The 20190-nt window shown below is 38.1% G+C and overlaps 3 protein-coding genes across 3 annotated transcripts; 2 read left to right on the top strand and 1 right to left on the bottom strand.

The window, feature by feature from the left end:
• Positions 1-1652: 1652 nt before the first annotated feature.
• On the bottom strand, positions 1653-5664 carry LOC111470751 (small nuclear ribonucleoprotein E-like). The gene is made up of 6 exons (XM_023116352.1): positions 5491-5664; positions 5329-5355; positions 5169-5231; positions 2219-2297; positions 2081-2126; positions 1653-2005 (listed from the first exon to the last, which is right to left on the bottom strand). The coding sequence occupies exons 1-6, from the start codon at positions 5530-5532 to the stop codon at positions 1996-1998; spliced, it is 267 nt and encodes an 88-aa protein (XP_022972120.1). The 5' UTR covers positions 5533-5664; the 3' UTR covers positions 1653-1995.
• A 1777-nt stretch (positions 5665-7441) lies between these two features.
• Positions 7442-12239, top strand: LOC111470323 (glutamate receptor 2.2-like). Its single transcript, XM_023115878.1, has 5 exons — positions 7442-7766; positions 8952-10279; positions 10606-10915; positions 10996-11405; positions 11674-12239. The coding sequence occupies exons 1-5, from the start codon at positions 7457-7459 to the stop codon at positions 12121-12123; spliced, it is 2808 nt and encodes a 935-aa protein (XP_022971646.1). The 5' UTR covers positions 7442-7456; the 3' UTR covers positions 12124-12239.
• Positions 12240-12680: 441 nt separating this feature from the next.
• Positions 12681-19751, top strand: LOC111470317 (protein SUPPRESSOR OF MAX2 1-like). Its single transcript, XM_023115870.1, has 5 exons — positions 12681-12773; positions 12857-12999; positions 16071-17278; positions 17521-17821; positions 17907-19751. The coding sequence occupies exons 2-5, from the start codon at positions 12928-12930 to the stop codon at positions 19503-19505; spliced, it is 3180 nt and encodes a 1059-aa protein (XP_022971638.1). The 5' UTR covers positions 12681-12773; positions 12857-12927; the 3' UTR covers positions 19506-19751.
• The last annotated feature ends 439 nt before the right edge of the window (positions 19752-20190 follow it).

Here is a 20190-nt window from a genome sequence, read left to right as displayed (position 1 = left end):
GCACAATAAGTTTAGTGCTACATTTTTGGTTAGCCTTTCTTATCCTTTTTGGATATCCAGGCTATTGTTCCTATAAATGATAGTACTGAGTTCCAAACTTCATAAACTACTTCAGCTGTCTCCAAATCTTGCTCAAACTGCAGTTTAGCAACTATCTTTATGAAAATGTGGTTTCCAAAAATTGAAAAACAAAACGCAGCATGTAATTGACCTCTTCATCTCAAATTATTGGCTCAATAAATTTGTATTCCGTATGACGTTAGCCAAGCGGAACCACCTAGTGGTGGTTAGCCTCCAACCTGGGCAATAGAAAACTAAGCCACAACATTAGCTTTCTCGCCACATGAAGATAAAAACTAAGCATCAAACTCCTAGTGTAATAGCATGCAGAGTAGACCATTTTGTGACGGTCCTCTGTGCTTCCTGAAATTTCACTATCAATATATCCCTCGGCTCATATTGTTCCAGCACAACGAAGCTATGTCGCCCAAAAGTTTAGGGGGTATTTATCTTTTCTATCTGCTAGTGTACTATTTGGGACCCCATTTTGCTGAAAGCATACTCCAAACTCACATGGGCAAGGCATCGGTAAAAGCCAGGCTTCCCCAAGAATCGGGAGGGCCACAGAGTCATACTATTCAATGTATTATGAACAATTGCCATCTCCAAATTCCCACAAGACAAGGACCTGCTAGAGTTAGAAGAAAACATGGGGTCAAACCAAAAATCAAGAAAGTCGATCAACCAAATTTAACAAGAGATGCATGATAGATTGAGATTGATTAAAATAAATTAATAGTGATGTTTTCATGTTGTGTCAACCACTCTGAAACAATCATGCATTTTCCCAATCATAAAAGAGAGGGATATCAGGGGTTATGGAATGTGTCACAGAAGGCACCAAACAAGGTGGGGAAGAAGACAAGAACAGAATGGAGTGGCGTATTGCACCAAGGAGAGAGGGAGAGAGATGATATGTGTGGAGGATGAGTCAGTCACCAATAAAATGAAAAGAACAAATGCGATAGCGCACTCATTTCCAACTCAAGGGAACACATACTTTTTTACATACTCCAGTTGAAAGCAGAGGGCAAGGGTTGCATGACCTGAAGGGTGCGATTCCCTGACTCATGTCCCACCACCGGCCACCTGGGTTATCTCCAAAATTCTCTTTCGATTCGTAGTCCAATCTCCCACCACCGCGATGCTGCTAGTGGATTGCTGTCTTACACCCGCTTCGCTTTCCCACTTCCAAGATTGCCTACATCATCTAAAAACGACAAAAGCAGAACAAACAGCAGTGCATTAGATTTACTGCTCAGGTTATCAAAAGGGCATGATCTAGCACCCCACGCCAGACGCTGCCTACGGCCTTTTTGTAGGCGGCTTACCACCCCGGACAACGGCACGAACTTGTATACTCGTACTACTGGAGTGCTTGCGCCGATGTTAAGTCAAAAAATTACATATCCAAGACAATTGCCTTAAGCAACGATGTCTGAGTGAAGGTTATTATTAAAAATAGCCAAATCCTGTAAAAGGTAATATTTAGAACGCATCATCACACAACATAACTTGGTAATCAATCTTATACAGGATTAGGAAGGTGACGCTTTTCTCTCCGAGGATGAAGACCATGAGTTGAGGTTCAATGAAACAAATCCAGGGTAACCAACATCCTCTTGAAATAAACAGGACACTCTCAAACGATGCTCCATTAACAGTTTACAATTTGAGGAACTTAAAGTCCGTAGTTTCAAGGATTCGGTTGGTGCAAACAACCAATTCTAAGGCCAATAATTTAAAAGGAGTTCACATAAAACGACATTACCTACCAATAGCAATATAACGTTATACATCCAAATAACTAGTTAGTCACTGATGGCTTGAAATGTAGAAAGATACAACTCCGAACAGAAGCTAAATTGTAAAAGCTATAGTGCCATACAATGGAAGTGAAAATCTATCTCAATAATGTGTTCTGCAGGACGAACATCATTTTCCCCTGAAATTTGAAGGGAAAAAAAGGTTAGCTGGGGTAAGAGAAAGGGAGAGGAAGGGCAAGTTCAATTTCACTTACGTGTTCATCATTAACGTAATGTTGTCTCCTTTGAGAAGAATCCTCCCTGAAGGGGAAAGAAAAAAAACAAAGAAGGCATTTTAGAAAACCATTGAATTAGAGAGAAGGCAACAACAAATGAGGGGGAAGAAGGCATACCGAGTGTTTTTTTACTCTTTTTCTTAATATTTACTTCCTCGGCATCATCGAGAACTAAATTCATGTACTCATCAAATCCCTGCACGGTCAAGAAAATATAATCAATTTAAAGATAACACCAATATAAAGGAAACAGCTTCTTCTAACTGCACCTCCCTTATAAGTTATAACAATAACATTAATTAGTCAGCCAAAACATAGGTAATTACAACAAACGATGAAACAACAAAATTAAAATTTTCTAGTACAAGATAATCATAAACATATTACTGCATGTATATTACAGAAACTGAGGCATATGAGCTAATAGTTGAGAAAACTACAAACTATATATTATAGAAAACTAGGAAAAAGTAGACGTCCAAACAACAATTTCTTTGCGGGAAGGAACAGTTTCATGGACTGTATGAAATTATAAAAGAGGAAAGTGAAGTCCAAGGCCAAGGGAAATATCTACTCAGCGATGAAAATGACAATCCTAGCAATGGATCTAATAATGAAAAGATAAGCAGGATACTGAGATTACACCACAATCTTTGCAGCAGAGTGTTACTCCCTAGTTAGCTTGTTGAACCAGAGAATGAAATATATCAAAAGATAGTGATCCAGACGAGATTACTAGCAGTAGAACCACTCCCAATGTTTTTCAAAGTGCATTTTGAACTCTATGGCTATAGCTTTTACTAGCTTAGAAATTAGAAGCAATAGATGCACAAAAGCATCTCAGAAGAATTACATCGCAATAATCGTGAAAAGTAGATGAATAGGACATGAAATATGCTACTGCGTTCAAATTCAACATATCAAAAGTCAAGACGCTAAGACTAAATTCACTTAGTTCACATGAGGAATAATGAATCCAAAACACTTGCTGACTGAATTCTGAATACAACGTTCAACCCCTGGTGGTAGGAAAAGTTTTAGGATGCACAAGTCACAACATTTCATAAATTGATGAGGATAATCCCGCACAAAATAGATAGGAATCAAGCTTAATTGAGTAATAGAATAATAGGAGAATAAACTAACTTCATGTAGGTGTCGACCAATGGAAATCAATCCCCAGGCAAGGGGATATCTCTTAAGAAAAGTACTATTCAAGATTTGCTCCAGCAACAGAAGATGAAACAATTTCATACAGAATACTGCAGATCACAGAGGTAATTGACCATTGCGCTCAGAATTATTTGAGGTTTCAGGGAAAACAGAGTTCCGACCAGAGAGTTTGATCAATTGGACAGAATACTGAGATATAACTCTATGTCCCACACCTCTACCTTATTACATTACAAGATGAAGACAACTACTACATCATGCACTGGCTAAGTTTTGGAGGAAAGAGATGCACTACCTCTGATTACCTTAAATTTCAACTACCAAAGCTCAACAAAAAATGAAGACTATGCGATGCCTCCATTGTGAAAACTTATTCTAGGAAGGATGAAACAGGAAATTTCAGATAAGCTGGCGGCCTGCTTACATTTTCCTTTCTGCTGAATGTTTTTGCCAATTTGGCTGTTTCGTGAGGTTTTCTGAAATTAATAAATAGAATAGTTTTTTCTTTTGGGTATTTGTTGTTTGCTGTCTTTTGTTGAGTTAAACACGTCCATTGTAAGGCTGATACCATACAAACTCTTGAAGGACGATTCTAACCATACAAATATTTTCATTAGAGACTCAATCTATCTAAAACTGAGAGCCAAAAAAACATTCACTATCTGAACAAAGAAATGAATTTTTTTCCCTTTAAGTTCAATGATCTATGTGCCCAAAGAAATGAGGTTTTTTTTGGGGGGTGGTGGAGATTACATACTTCATGCCAATTGAGCTATGCTCATGTTGACAAAGAGAAATGATAACACTATGGTCCATTCCCATTCCTAGAGCAAGTTTGCGTGATAGCCACATAAGCAGCAATTTCAAGCTGTGTCCAAGATTTTGCCCAATTTCCTGCATAACTCTCGATGGCAGTGTAAAATGCAACCAAAATACTGAAGCACAATCTTGAAGTCATGCGAATTTATTTTGGGGCATGGATTAGGTTCAAATTCAAATAGTAACAAATAAACCGCCTACACAACCAAATTTGTTTGAACTCTAGAAACTTTGCCCAGATTCACAATGTGGAGTAGGAGTTTGAGGTCCTTCGTCAGGATGATATAAACCAACACATCTCAATCATATAATATGAACTTCAAGGAAGAAGAACCTCATTTATTCTTAGATGGTTACAAATTTTGGGTGAACGAAAATATAGAGTTAACGGTGTTTCATTAATATATGTTAAGACTATTATTTACCTTAAGGTTACATTTACATAGTGGATAATTATGTCATAGAGTATGAAGGTTACAACTCTTGAAATGCCTCATAGAAGGTCAAGAGTTCATTTTGAAGTTATATAAAGTCATGTATATATAGACTTGGAAAATATAGTAAAAAGAGCATTTGTGTTTTCTTTTAGTTAAGAGCTAAGTTTCTTTGAAATTCAACGTAGTTTAGGCTACATGTTTAGAATTATCCAAGGTTGACTTGATCGATCTAGCTTGTGTAGTGATTTGATTCTCAAATCATTTGAAATGAAATCAACTCGATTTTGGAGTGTGAACTAGGAGTTTGCATATCAAAAACGTTTATGAGAGTCCTTAGATTCAACTAGCTTGAGTTACCACACAAGACATCTAAGAACTTTTTAACACATTCATGTCCTGTTCTACACTAAAATCACAGGATTTCTGTAAGAAGCATGTGGGAGAGTAAATTGCATCCACTATGAATTTGGAGTTCTATAAATCATGAACATAGGCCAACAAGAAAAGAAGAATGCAGTAAACCCATTAAACTACCAAGAAGAGATCAACATATACGGAAACAGAGGCTTTCGATGCATATTACATTAATTGCCAATATAGAAAAAAGAACTGTAAACCAGCAAAAAGTAAAACCTTACAATAATTCGGCCCTCGATCCTAAGGTCCTTTTGCTCAAACAGCCAAATCTGAATGCGAGCTTTCTGCATTTATTTCAAACCCGAATTAGAAAACCAAATTAGACCAGAAAAGCCAGGTGCGATAACTTTTTTAAAAAAGAATGGAGGAGTAACTTCTTACACTTTGAAGAAACCTGAATATCAAGTTCTAGTTCCAGAGAAGCACCGGGATCGAGAGGGAAAAGACAAAGATACAGAACCCATCAGTAAAGCACAGAAATAGTTTAAAGTCAGCGCAAGTAAGAGCAACAAAGGGAGGGAGATGAATAGATTGAATACGTACAATGGGCTGGGTCATAATCCTCTGCACTTTGGTGCTCGCCATGGCTATAAAATTGGTTAGGAGGCGAGAGGGCCTTGCCTGTTAGACTTCCAGGAGATGCGAAACGAAACCCTAGAGAACGCTTCTTGAAAGTGGAAGTACCCCGCGCTCTTTAGGCGCGCCCTAACGAGTTACGAATTAAATTTTAAAAATTATTCTAAAATATGTTTTGTTTCAATAATCTTTAAATCTTTAAAATAAATAATAAAAAATAAAAACTTCAAATTACTTTTGATCTTTAAAAATATTATACTGTTATTATTAAAATTTAGAAAAATAATGGTAATAATTTGTATAATAATATTTATAAACGGTAAACAAGCAGTAATTCCTTATTGCCACTAAAACAAATTCTTGCGAATGGAAAAGGTTGAATTTCTACTAATTCCATTAACACATATAATATATATATATATATATATATATTTTTTTTTTTTTTTCTACATGATTATGATGAGTTAAGTTTCTATATATTTTTTTAAATAAAATTGAGTGATAGAATTGAGCTATAATAGACTATATTTTAATATATTTTTAAAATTTTTCCTCAAAATTTAAATATATTTATTAGACTCAAGATTTAAATGCATTTAATAAATAGAGATTTTTCACAGTTACAAGATACAAGAAATGTTTTGTCCCCTCCCAATAATAAATAAATTAAAGTAATATTAACCCACATAAAAATATAATTGCACTAACCAAATTAGCGGATGGTTGTCTGTTAGCTATAGGGTAACGACACATCCACATTTGACCTCAATATGAGTATTGATTTATGTCTTGTATATTGCGAATAAACTCAAAATATCGTTTAGCTGGTGAAGTATGTTCTATAGATTAGAGTCAAATTTGGTTACGTTCCTTTTAATTAATAAAGCTTCCAACTTACAAGTTGGGAGGAAATACCCCTCACTGACGTGCGGTTGAGAAGTTAATTATATTCAATGACCATGTCGTGATAATTAAATTTACAAAAAATAAATAAAAACGACAACTTCTGATGAACTCTGATGTTTATTATGTAGGAAAGAAACTGCGAAATCTCGCAACCGTGAATTCATGAAAAGTAATTAAATGTGTTCGATCAAAAGTCATCCAAAAAAATGGTTAGTTTACTGATGCGTTCATGCACTAAAGGCTTACAAAAATGAAGAACACAAAAAACCCATTATTCAACATCCTATTAGCATTAAAAAAAGTAGCACTGGGAATAGATTATTTCTTTAAATATGCACAAAAGCCAAGCTTGATTCCGTTCCTTACAAATTTCACAAATTTCCTGAGTTTCTACAGATCTTACGTAATTAAATGATGCCCAAATCGTAGGACTTTTTCCTAGAAATTACTAGATACGGTATCATTTGACCACCGAAAATTGAATCAAATACCTTCCCATTCATCCATCGTTATCTATGTGCGTAGGAGCTTTCATCACCAATTAATAAAGCAAAATGCAGCTTTTTTTACCACTTACTCGAAAGCTTAACGTAGAAAATGAGTTGCAGGTAATTCTGTGGTTGGACCATAAACTTCACAACTATTTCACGCAGTGACGCTTGCCGGTGGATACAATTTCCCCAGAAATTGCATAAATGGTATAGAGTTGTAGTAATTGAAGTTAAAATAACCCATTTTTTTCCAGGAAAGAACCATCCAAATACAGAAACGGAAGTCAAGGTCTGGAGTGACCTATTTGCAACCGTTTGATCAATCGATTATGAAAAAGGATATGACTTTCTAACTGGGTTCTTTTTAAAGATTCTTCCAGATATACCCATGCACGAAAATTCGTGAAAATTCAGTGGGAAGAAGGGACTAAAGATAATAACAAAGGAAAAAAAATAATAATAACGACACCGTTTGAGCAGGGGAGTGTCGCTATAAATGAACAAGGGGTAGAGGAGCCGGAAGACACAAACGAGAAATGGAGATGAAGGGGAAGAGTAAAATAAAAGCTCCATTTTGGTTGATTTGGGGTTTGTTGATTTGGGTTGGGTTGAGTTGTGCGGCCAAGATTGATGTGGAAGAGGAGGTAATGAATGAAAACAGGACAGCGGTGAATTTGATACATGTAGGGGCGGTTGTAGATAAGCTGACTCCGTCCATCGGTGGGGCTGCAGAAAAATGCATTCAAATGGCACTCACGGATTTCTATGCAGCGCATCCATATTATCGCAACAGATTGATTATGCATATCAGAGATTCACAGGATGTGGTCGCCGCAACGTCGGCTGGTGAGGTTTTCTTTGCCCTACTTGGCTTACTTTTGTTGGGACTAATGAATTTTAAACGTGGCTCGTGACCCTCGTCGAAGCTGGTTGAAGAAATATCTTTATTTCGATTGAGAATCCGACGGAGTCAGTCGGAGGTTGTTGACGGTAGGGAGAGAGGAGGGTTCTAAATATTTTTTAAAAACTATTTCAAGGTGGTTCATAATTGGCTTCTACAAAAATTATTAAATTTTCAAACAGCCAATTATAATGTTTCAAAAGTGTTTTTTTTTTTTTTTTTTTTTTTAAACTTCGGGCTCATTGATTTATTATGCTCATATCATGAAGATTTAAATCGTTGAACTTATTTAGAGTAAATTTTCCTAATTCTTGACAATATTTAGATTTCACACTTGTAGAGGACACAAGAGCTACTAATGTGACATTCCAAGGAATATCATCCTAGCAATGTATTATATATTATTTCACAAGGTTGGAAATAATATAATTCTTGAAATAAAAGACCCATGTTCTAAAAATATACATTTTCCCTTAATGTCAGAATTGTATTCTAATTTTAAGAATAAAATTTCAGTAAAAAGATATTTCAATAACTATTCTCCATTTTTTTTTTTTTTTGTCTTTTATTATTTTGTATAAAAAAAATATCTTTAACCATACTTCTAAATTAAAAAAAAAAAAAAATATATATATATATATATAAATTAAAAATTTTTAAAAGTAGCGTCATCCCGATTTATTAAATTTTTTTATCATCAATGTATGGACGAAAATTATGTACCAAAAATTTTAATAAACTTATTTTTTAAGAAAGTTGTAAAAAAAGTTTAAAACGTTATTAAGGAAAGTATTAAAACAAGCATCTAAATCTATATTGAAACAAAGTTTAAAAGTTAAAAAAATATAAACAATTTATTTATTTATTTTTTGAGTGGAAGGGTATTATTAAAAATCTTATGTATTTTTTTTAGAAAACTATTTTTTATTAATTTAGTAATATTTATATATACTATATACTCTCGTATTAATAAATAAATGATGCGGTAATTTAAGGCACTGCACTATGTGAGATTAAACTGGAAGAAGTGTGAGTTAGAGTTGATTAAAAGAGAGATTAATTTTCATTACTTAAAAAACTTTAGAGTATGTTTAATAAATAAGTGACGTGGATAATATTAATGGCTGCAGTGGTGGATTTAGTGAAGAACCAAAAAGTGCATGCAATAATAGGGCCAGAAAGTTCGAGCGAGGCAACGTTTATGATAAAGCTAGGCGAACAGATTCGCGTGCCAATCATTTCATTTTCCGCCACCAGCCTCTCCATTTCTCCCTCGCACAGCCCCTTCTTCGTCCGAACTGCCCAAAACGACTCGTCTCAGGTCAAAGCCATCACCACCATCGTCCAAGGGTTCGGTTGGCACGAGCTCGTCCTCATCTACGAAGACACTGAATATGGCAAAGGCCTCATCCCTTTCCTCACCGATGAACTCCAACAATCCAACATTCGAGTCCCTTATAAATACGCTATTGCTACCTCCATGGATGCGTACCAAATTTCGGAACAGCTCAATAAGATGAAGAACCGGCAGACCAGGGTTTTCTTGGTGCACGTCACTTCTCCATTTGGGTCCGTTCTGTTTCCGCTTGTGGACAAAGCGGGGATGATGAGTGAAGGCTATGCCTGGATTCTCACCAACTCTCTTTCCAATTGTCTTGACGCCATGGATCCTTTGGTTATCAAATCAATGGAGGGTGTTTTAGGTATCCGCCCCTATTTCCCTGCTTCAGAAGCGCTGGAGAGTTTCAAAAGGAGATGGAAATGGTCGAAGCCGGAGCTTAACATCTATGGCTTGTGGGCATATGACACCATTTGGGCGTTGGCTACGGCGGCTGAGAGGATAGGGGAAGGGAACAATCTACGGTTTCTCAGGGGTCAGGGTAGTGATGTCGAGGGGAAAACCGATATTGCGAATTTGGGGGTTTCGGAAGTGGGTCCGAAGCTGTTGAAGGAGATGTTGAATATCAAATTTCAGGGTTTGAGTGGGAATTTCCACTTGGTAAATGGGCATTTGCAGCCCTCGGCTTTTGAAATTTTCAATCTGATTGGGAGAGGAGAGAGATTGATTGGTTGTTGGAGTCCTGAAAAAGGCATTTGCCGAAACATATCTGATACAAAACATACTGAAAAATATTCCACTTCAGTCAGTAAGCTGAAGAAGATAATTTGGCCTGGAGACTCCATTACTGCACCAAAAGGCTGGGCTGTGCCTGCAAATGGAGAAAAAATCAGAATAGGAGTTCCCAAAAAACAGGGGTTTAATGAGTTTTTGGATGTGACTAGAAACCCTCAAACGGGGGAGCTTAATTTTTCTGGGTTTTGCATAGATGTCTTCAGGGCTGTTGCAGATGCCTTGCCATTCCCTTTTCCTTATGAATTTGAACTCTCCAGGGATGAAGCTGGGGACAGCTCTGTTATTTATGATGACCTCCTCCACCAACTCAACGAGAGTGAGAAGGTCAGTGCTCTCCCATTTTACTTTAATCTCAACTATTGCTTAATGGCCATGTCCAGCAATATGTCCCAGAATTTGCTTCCATAGCTTCTGCTCTCCTTTGACTACCAACATTTTTCAATGTTCCAGTCACTTGGACAAGTTAAAATCTGATATCCAAGTTAATAACACGAGCTTTTATATTTAGTATTATAAATTCCTTATATTCCTATGTTCACATTGGACTATCAACAATGCATTGAAGTAGGGAGTTATATACTAATTTTGATGAATTGAAGGGTTGACGCTTATCTTATGTTTGGTTTTTTTAACTTTTTGAGTACGAGAAGAAATTCGATGTGGTCGTAGGAGATATTACGATTGTGGCCAACCGAGCAAATTATGTAGATTTCTCATTGCCATTTACCGACTCGGGCGTGACAATGCTCGTTCCAGTCAAACGCAACTTGCATCGTAGTATGTGGGTTTTCTTGAAACCTCTGAGCTTGGGTCTATGGCTTACGGCCATAGCAGTTTCCATAGCAACAGGAGCTGTTCTACTGATCTTAGAGCACAATGGAAGAAGTGAATCGTTGCGTCCATTGAATCTACTCTGTTTAATCCTCTGGTTTCCCGTCTCCTCCATGGTTCTCCCTGAAAGTAAGCCCAATTTTTTTCTATATGCTTGTCGGATTGAGAAACAAGAAAATTGAAGTTCCCATTTTGTTTTTGTTGAACAGGACAAATCGTGACTAATACACGCTCTAGGTTTGTGCTTGTGGTTTGGTTGTTTCTGGCTTTTGTCCTAATGCAGAGTTACACCGCAAGCTTGTCTTCAATCTTAATGTCGGATCAGCTACAGCCCAAGTATTTTAGCGTGAGTGAACTTATATCCAAGGGCTACTACGTTGGATATCAAAAGGGTTCCTTTTTAAAATCTATGTTGATAGAGCAGCTGAAATTTAATGAATCCAAGCTGAAATCTTATGCAAACGTTGAGGAGTATCGTAAGGCATTGTCCAAAGGAAGTCAAAATGGGGGTGTTGCTGCAATCTTTGATGAAATTCCTTACCTGCAGGTTTTCCTTACAAAATATGGCTCCGATTTCACTATGGCTGGACCTAAATATCGAACAGACGGATTTGGCTTTGTAAGTGTCTCTTAAACAATATTCAAAGTTTCTCAATTCGTATGTGCACCTGATGATTAATAGTCAAGGGACAAAAACATGAACAATCCCATTGCTCAAAAATCAAATTTTGCTTTTGCTTTGGCCTTAAAAGTTGAGTTCTTGACACCATGTAACTGAGAATGTGTTATTATTATGTGAACAGGATCTGTTCTATTAGTTGTACTACTTTTGTATGTATTATTATTACAGTGGTTCAACTTCAACTGAAGTTGCTTGTTAATTTCAGGCATTTCCACTAAATTCCCGGTTAGTACCTTATGTATCAAGAGCAATATTGAACGTGACAGAGAGCGAGAAAATGGTGGCAATTCAAACAAAATACTTTGGAGTTGGAAATCAAAATCAAGACAGCTCAATCTCCTCACCGAACAGTCCATGTCTAGAGGCGTCGAGCTTCGGGGGCCTCTTTATAATCACCGGGATATCGCTGCTGCTGGCTTTAATCGGCTCAAAAACCTTCGTCTGGCAAAAACCTGCCTCAGTGGCAAAGACCTACTACAGAAAATATGTGTCGTTTCAGCAGCATTTGCATTCTGATGTGAAGGATAAGGTAATGGACGACAGGTTGAAATTGCCAAATACTAACACATTGGAGACTGTTTCAGCTGGCGCGGATCATGGCTGCCACGATGGAAGTGCGAGTCCCGCAAAGCATGTCACAGAGAGCACTAGCTAGCTTTAATCTTCGATCAGCACAACTTTTCTACACTTAAAATAGCATTCAAAGCAACCATTTTCATATGGAAATCGCGCCAGATGATCATAGATTTTTAACTGGGTCAGTTCTAATGCTTTGATCTTCCCAATTAAAGTAATCAATCTAAGTTTTACTTTCAAGAACAAAATCCCCCCATGGAAGAAAAAAAAAATTATGATTCAGTTCATCTAGTCGATTCCAGCAACTTGTTGATCTCAATCTGATAGGGTCAACAGACGATTTCTGATATTTCTTCCGTTCCCACATTGATTGAGATTGTTTCGAGAAACAAAAAGAACTAGATGATTAGGTCCAGGTCATAAATTCTAGCGGCTGGTTGGATAGGAATTGAACTGAAGATGATACAGTTAGACATGTTTCTCCTGAAATAATTTTAAATACAGATCAAGTTTAGTCCTATCTGCAAAAATTATGTACATCTGAAATCCAAATATTAGAATCTCTGTCTATAGATTGAGTGTATTGCTTGTTATATCGTATCATCATACAATCAAATACGCAACTACGTTTATACATGCCGTGATATGTGATATTTGCCTATAAACATGTAGTGCAAAATTTCCAGCAAAATTCGGAAAAACCTTTATGTTGTAATGTCCAGCGCGCAGGTACGTCCGTTTAGTCATCGTTATAATAAAGTAATGTGTCCGTGAAAGGTATGATTTCAGTCTTAACCATCAATATTTCTCAGGCTGCGCTGGCTTCCTTCTGCAAGCTGCGTTATTGCTTGCTCACAAACTGGGTTAAGAAAATCAATTCTTCATGACCTCCCTGAACGGCAAGGCCAAAGCCATTATTATGACAAGATTTGCCGCCCGATCATGCTTGTCCAAAGTATGTTTTCCATCGTTAATCTCTCTACTCCATAGACATTACATCTCTTATTGCATGCCCATTTACCATCTTTGATCATGAATTGTCATCAAAGTTCTGGAAGAAAATTCTGATTTATGGCGAATCATTGTACATATGGGTAAATATAGTTGCTTTCTATGGTGTCTTCATATAAGACGCGTTTGAATCAAAGAATAGAATTTGCATCTGATATGTCCATAATCACATATAATGAGGTACATTATTAGTTGAAGTGCATTATTCTTAAGTAATCTGTAAAATATTCGTCATTCCCAAATTTCATTGCGAATGTTCAAGATGGTTAGATGATAATAACCATGACAGTCGATCGACTTGTTAAGTCCAAGTTGGTCGGCCCAGAACTCAGACTCCAAAGGAATTTGATAGTAACTGAAGTAGTTCGGGGTGCAGTAGGAGAAGACAGAATGAGTGAAAATTATGAGGCCCTTCTAGAGATTTCTATCGTGTTTTAATATTCGGAGTATTTAGGTTGTTGTAGGCATAGGCAATAAAGTGAAAAGGAAAGGGATCCTGAAGACTCTGTGGAGATGAAAATGAAGAGAGGTACTGAAAAGAGAAAAGTTTGACTTGTAGATGTTTTGGGGAAGGCAGCTTTATGGGCGGCTGTTGCTCAGACGCATGTTTCCGTTTCAGCTTTCCTTGTTTTCCTTCTCTTACCCTCTTGGTTTGCTTCGATTTAGCTTTCCCATTGGCAGCTTTTGTTGCCTTTTTTAAGGGTCGTGCTCTGCCTTTTTCAACTTTAGTTTCCTCTGCCTTTACACCCCCTGAGAATCAGAATCTCTTACATAAGAACAGAAAGCGCACCCACAGTCACTTTTAATTCCACCCCTTCCACACAAACTTCACCACTAATAAATGTGTGTTGGTATTGATTATGCCGACAAGGGGTTGGTTGTTATTGATTGTTGAGGACGAGGAAGGAAGTTCCACAGCCCCACACAGACTTCACCACTAGATAAAGCATGTCTGTCTCTTTTGCAAATGTATCTAAAAGTGTATACCATTGATGACCTTTTTGAAGCTTGTATTAGAAGTATAATAGATTATTGTTGATTAATGTTTAGAAGAAAAGTTGAATCATTTAGTCATTTTGAGTATTAACAATGTCATCATCAACTCAAGGAGGGAAGTTGGATTGTAAAGGAAGGCCTTTTTGGTGGCTTTTTGTATTTGGTCATCTCAAAAGCAACACAACTTCGCTTTATTCTAAAACTATAGAAAGGTAGTGGTGGGGATTGGATTGGATTGGATTGGAGAGAAAGTCCACATGCTTTGGATGCAAGAAGCTACCTAAACTTTTTAAAGGCGATGCTTCTCAAATTTCCCTCAAACTTTGCAAAAAGTACTTTTATTCCCTTCCCTATCTTGAAGTTTGACCTTCATCCAACAAAAATTACCATATTGCCCATCCATATTGCTAATTCTTTGCCAGAAATCAAGTGGGGTTAAGCTTTTTTGTGGCGTAGAAGAGTTTAGGTCTGATTGTTGGGTCCCGATCATAAATCTTGGAGGTCAATCTTTTTGCTATCAGCTATCACCTTTGGAAAGCCCTGAATCATAAATTTGAAGAGTTAGCTGTGTCTTTCGGTTCCTGTTTATAAAAAAGAAGAAAAACATGAAGTTAATATTTATTATGTATTTCTATTGATTGTTTTTTTTTTTTTTTATATGAGGTTTTTGTTATTTTGTTGCGTGCAGATAGACTCTTCTTTCTAATTATTATAATTAATAATGATTTTAAAAGATATACAAACAGTACAAAAAGAAAAAAAGGGTGGTGAATAATTGTCATTTTAATAATTGAAAAGCAAGATGGGTCCACTAATGAAAAGGGATGGAAAAAAAGGAAGGTGATAATTAAATTAAAAGGAAAAGGAGAGGGGAGGGGGAGTGGATAAGAGGCAAAAGCAACCCAAGTTTTGAAAAAATTAATAATTATAGACACATGCCGAAAGTCAAAAGGCATAATGACCGAGGAAAGATTTTTTTTTTTTTAAGAGTGTGAAAACCTATTCCTAATACAAGTGAAATGCACCTATGTGTTAAAAGGGTTTAGATTAGATATTTGATAGGAAATAAGTGGGTGGAAATTGAAAAGGGGTTAGGTCAAAGTGGCGAGTCAGGCTAACCAAGTCAAATCGTGTGGGGGTGAGAGAGGCCAACTAGGAGAAACCATATGGCGGCAAAGTAAACCAAACCCGAAGCCGCGTTCAATACCTTTTAATTTGTCAAACCTAATTAATGAAACAAAACTTCCCTTTGTTTCTCCGTCTCCTCGCCGACCTATTTAATTTCAACTCACCTCCCCCAAATATTTTTCACATCTTTTCTATAACATTTTTAGTTTTATTATTATAGAACTAAACTAAATTATATAAAGTCAAGCACAGAGGGTAGCCCGTCCACTGTTGGAGTCTAATATCTTGGTATATACACGGTTCAATGTCTAACTCTGATATTATTTTATAAAAAAAAAAGGAAAAAGGAAATGGAACTGGCGAGCGTAAGCGGTTGGTAATACTTTAAATGGATCAGCAAAAGTGGGGGAATACGACAAAAGAAAGAAGGATATGATTTTAAATAGTTTTATTGTGGGGGGTAAACCTGTCATTTGGAAGGCATGAAAAGTTAGGGAAGAAGGTTCATGTGACAGAAGGGGGCATCTAATCATCTAAATGTTACCTTTTTGGGAGGTGGAATTCTACCTTATAAAATTGCATTTAACTCATTATTTAATTAATTTTAAAAGTTAAACTGGAAGAAGTCACAACACAACACAACAGACAGACAGGAAACTAAAGATAGATTGTAGATGGGAAATGAACCGAGTAGTCTACTTGTCTTACTTTTCAGCAACTTCCATCACCCTCTCTCTCTTCTTCTGGGTGCGAAGCTCTGAATTTTCCTCACTCCTTCATCTCCTTTGAGCTCCAAACAACATATATACAACACAGGCATCAGATTCAATGGGGATTTGATTTGATGTTCTTTCTTTTCTTTTAATTGGTTGAATTTGTAAAACAATATAGATTCTGGAAATGAGAGCCGGACTTGGTACGATTCTGCAAACTCTGACGTCGGAGGCCGCAAGTATTTTGAACCAGTCAATTGCCGAGGCGGGTCGCCGTAACCATGGCCAGACTATGCCGGTCCATGTGGCTGCAACTCTGTTGGCTTCGCCAACTGGGTTCCTTCGCCAGGCCTGCATCAAGTCCCATCCCAATTCATCGCACCCACTTCAGTGCAGAGCTCTCGAGCTCTGTTTCAGCGTCGCTCTCGAGCGCTTACCGACGGCCCAAAACGTCTCCGCCGGCTCAGAACCACCGATTTCCAATGCGCTAATGGCCGCTCTTAAACGTGCTCAAGCTCACCAACGTCGCGGCTCTTCCGAATTGCAGCAACAGCCCATGTTAGCGGTGAAGGTTGAGTTCGAGCAGCTAGTTATATCGATTCTCGATGACCCAAGCGTCAGTAGGATTATGCGGGAGGCGACCTTTTCGAGCCCTGCTGTTAAAGCTACGATTGAACGGTCTTTGAACTCGTCGGCATCTGTGGTGAATTCGTCCCCTATTGGATTAGGTACCCACCCTTCTCCGATGCCTAATCGGAATCTTTATTTGAATCCACGGCTGCATCAAGGAAATGTTTCCCAATTGGGTCAACCGAGAGGAGAGGAAGTGAAACGAATCATGGATATTTTGCTCAGAACGACCAAGAGAAATCCAATCATAGTTGGGGATTCGGAAACAGATGCAATGGTAGAAGAATTTATCAGGCGGATTAACAAGAAAGAACTGACTGAAGGGCCGCTGGAGAATGCTGAGATTATATATTTGAAGAAGGAACTTTCATCAGATGGAGCACAAATATCCACAAAACTTGAAGAATTGGAAGATATGTTAGCGACCCGAATGACCAACTCAAATTGCGGGAGTGTAATTCTAAACTTGGGGAATTTAAAATGGTTGATTGAGCAGCCGGCGAGTTCTGTTGCCCCAGGTTCCGGCGTGGTGCTGCAGCCAGTTGTATCAGAGGCCGGCCGCGTTGCCGTTCAGAAGATCGGAAAGCTATTGATGAGGTTCAGGGGCGAAATTGCTGGCCGGCTGTGGTTGATCGGAACTGCTACTTGTGATACCTTCTTGAGATGCCAAATCTATCATCCCTCCATCGAAAGTGATTGGGATTTACACGTTGTTCCCGTTGTGGCTAAAGCCCCTCCTTCTGGGTTATATCAAAGGTATATTTTTTATTCTTTATCCTTTTTATTTCATTAAGTTTATTGATTGTTATGCCATAAGATCTTTTGGGGCATCGCAGAAATCAAGTAAAAGCTGGAAAATTTAGGCATAGAGTTGTAGAACCCTTCTTTCCCAGAAATGTTTCTGTGATTATGTTACTATTGTTTGGAAATGATTTCGTTCATTTCTTTTGTTCTTTTCAGTTGGGTATTGAGTCCCTTTTTTTATTTTGTTCATTTAGGCTTGGAACAAAAGAGATTCTAGGAAGTTCAACTGAATCATCGTCGCCATTGAAGTTCTTTCCAACTCCTCCCATTACCCAACTGAGACATGAATCTGAGACTTTAAATTTTGGTGCGGAAAAAACTTGCTGCCCAGAGTGTATGCACAAGTATGAACAAGAACTACAAAAACTCATGAACGAGGAGTCTGAGAAATCTTCTTCAGGAGTCAAAACCGATAGCATTCACGCTCTTCTGCCGCACTGGCTGCAAAAGGCTAAAGCTGATGCACCTAATGCCGAATCAATTGATTCAAAACAGGTAACTTAAGACTCAAATTTAACTGCAACCTGATATGTTACCTTGCAGAGTAAGTTGGTTAAATTATGTTTGTGTTTTATTGCAGAGTAAGGACCATGAATTGGTAAAGCAGAGGACCCGAGAGCTGCGAAAGAAATGGAATAATACATGCTTGCGCCTTCATCCCAATTTTCATCAGCCAAACTTTTGCAGTTCTACAGGAATCTCGACAATGGGATTATATAGCCATAACTTGCTCAAGTCACATCCCTGTCAGCCTAGGTTAGAACTGAATAAAAGCCTTGGGAGAGCTCTAGAGCTGAATATGAATCCACAACCCAACCAACCATCTGACAACAGCACAATACGAACGGAATTGATTCTTGGGCAAGGAAAGCTATGTGGTAGCATTCCTGAACAAACACATAAAGACATCACCCAAGAATTTAAATCTTCAGGACCAGAGATGAAGTCTCCTTTGGTCCTTCAAAGCGCCAAACTGCTTGGTATAACAGATGTTGATTCATACAAGAAGATCCTTAAAGTTTGTATGGAAAAGGTATGGTGGCAGCGAGATGCAGCATCTGCTGTGGCTAACACCATAACTCAACGCAAATTGGGCAACAGGAAACGTCATAGTGCTGGATCAAGAGGAGACATTTGGCTATTATTTGCGGGGCCTGACAAAGTTGGCAAGAAGAACATGGCATCAGCTCTTTCAGAGCTGGTATCTGGGTCCATCCTGGTCACAATTTGTCTCGGTACGCAACGTAATGATAGAGGATTCGCCAATAATTTTCGCGGGAGAACGCCGTTAGATCAAATTTCAGAGGCTGTTCGGAATAATCCATTTTCAGTGATAGTTCTTGAGAACATTGATGAAGCAGATGTTCTATTTCGTGGGAGTATAAAACGGGCAATAGAAAGCGGTCGGCTTACTGATTCCCATGGCCGTGAAATCAGCCTTGGTAATGTTATTTTCATCCTTACAACTGTCTGGCTACCTGATGATCTAAAGTACTTGTATGATCATAATAGTCTTGGAGAAAAGGAGCTTGCAAATTTAGCTACTGAAAATTGGCAATTGAGGTTATCTCTATCAGAAAGGCTACCAAAACGTCGAGCAAATTGGCTTTGTAATGAAGAGAGGTCCACAAAGACCAGGAAAGATACAAATCCAGGCTTGTTTTTTGATTTGAATGAGGCGGCTAATACAGAGGACGACACTGCAGATGGGTCAAACAATTCAAGCGACCTCACAAATGATTATGAAGATGAATATGGGCTAAGCAAGACGGAATCAACCACAACTTCACCAGTATTGAGTGAGCTTCGGGAGATGGTCGACGATGTCATTCTCTTCAAGCCAGTCAATTTCAATCACTTAACCTGCGACATTAAAGCTTCAATAAATGAAAAATTCTCCAGCATTATTGGAGAGGGAGTGTCGATCGAGTTACAAGAGCAGGCTGTTCAAAAAATTGTAGCTGGGGTATGGTTGGGGGAAACTGGGTTAGAGGAATGGGCAGAGAAAGCACTAGTTCCTTGCTTCAACCAACTCAAGGCTTGGTTTCCCAAAACAGCAGGCAGCATGCGAGACAAGTCAGTAGTGGTTGCTCTGGAAGTAGACCGTGAATCAGGCAGCGAAAGCCAAGGAGATGGGCTACCAAGTAAGATCAAAGTAGTGACAGCAGTAAATGGGTGATGAGAATACTTTCATTATTTCAACTTCTTGAGAAGCTTGTATATATGCATATATTGTTTTCCCCCAAGGCTAGGAGAGGGAAGGTGTTTTAACAGCTTCTAGATAGGCCACAAACTAATTAGTTGATAAACAGAAAGCAGAGAAGGAGATTGATAGGAAGCTTCGACAAAACAAAAAACAAAAAAAAAACAGCATCTTGTACTTTCTTTTCCCCTTGGGATTATTTAATTCAATTGCCTTCACCTCCATCCAGTATTCTCTGTCGTGGGTCTTCCTCTCATGAGTTCTAAAATGTAAAGAAAAAAGAAGGCATTGTTTATTTGCAGGTGCAATGATATGGGTCAAATATGGAAATGACAAAGATGAGCGAAAGCTTTTTGTGTCCTTTTTGGCTTAACACTTCGTAGGCGGAGTTTTGGCTAAGGACTCTAACGCGGATTCAAAGGGCAAAAGCCAAAATATTATTGACGTGAAGTTGCGTAAATTCTGAAAGCTCGGCCATTTTGTGTGGCTGATAGTGGGAGAATAAGAAAGCGACAAAGGGAGAGGAGCGTTTGTTTCCTTTGTTTCGTGGGCGCAGCCGCCGCTTTGTGTTTCTCCTGCGTTCAACTTCATACCCTCTCAGATTCAAATTGAACGCCACAGAAATATTTGTGTGGAGTCCCCATGGCATGTTGTCCCTCTT

This window comes from Cucurbita maxima, unplaced genomic scaffold, assembly GCF_002738345.1.
Source record: "Cucurbita maxima cultivar Rimu unplaced genomic scaffold, Cmax_1.0 Cma_Scf00002, whole genome shotgun sequence".
Classification (NCBI taxonomy): Eukaryota; Viridiplantae; Streptophyta; class Magnoliopsida; order Cucurbitales; family Cucurbitaceae; genus Cucurbita; species Cucurbita maxima.
Note: the sequence above shows the minus strand (reverse complement) of the source record. Positions and strands in the feature narration are given on the sequence as shown.

Excerpts from the sequence above, each read along its gene's own strand:
- LOC111470751 (XM_023116352.1), bottom strand. The coding sequence starts at position 5,532 with ATGGCGAGCACCAAAGTGCAGAGGATTATGACCCAGCCCATT. Across the intron at positions 5,232-5,328 it reads TATTCAGGTTTCTTCAAAGT|AAAGCTCGCATTCAGATTTG; the intron begins GTAAGAAGTTAC and ends AAATAAATGCAG. Across the intron at positions 2,127-2,218 it reads AAAGAGTAAAAAAACACTCG|GGAGGATTCTTCTCAAAGGA; the intron begins GTATGCCTTCTT and ends TTTCCCCTTCAG.
- LOC111470323 (XM_023115878.1), top strand. The coding sequence starts at position 7,457 with ATGGAGATGAAGGGGAAGAGTAAAATAAAAGCTCCATTTTGGTTGATT. Across the intron at positions 7,767-8,951 it reads GGTCGCCGCAACGTCGGCTG|TGGTGGATTTAGTGAAGAAC; the intron begins GTGAGGTTTTCT and ends TAATGGCTGCAG. Across the intron at positions 10,916-10,995 it reads CTCCATGGTTCTCCCTGAAA|GACAAATCGTGACTAATACA; the intron begins GTAAGCCCAATT and ends TTTGTTGAACAG.
- LOC111470317 (XM_023115870.1), top strand. The coding sequence starts at position 12,928 with ATGACCTCCCTGAACGGCAAGGCCAAAGCCATTATTATGACAAGATTT. Across the intron at positions 13,000-16,070 it reads CCCGATCATGCTTGTCCAAA|ATTCTGGAAATGAGAGCCGG; the intron begins GTATGTTTTCCA and ends AAAACAATATAG. Across the intron at positions 17,822-17,906 it reads AATCAATTGATTCAAAACAG|AGTAAGGACCATGAATTGGT; the intron begins GTAACTTAAGAC and ends GTTTTATTGCAG.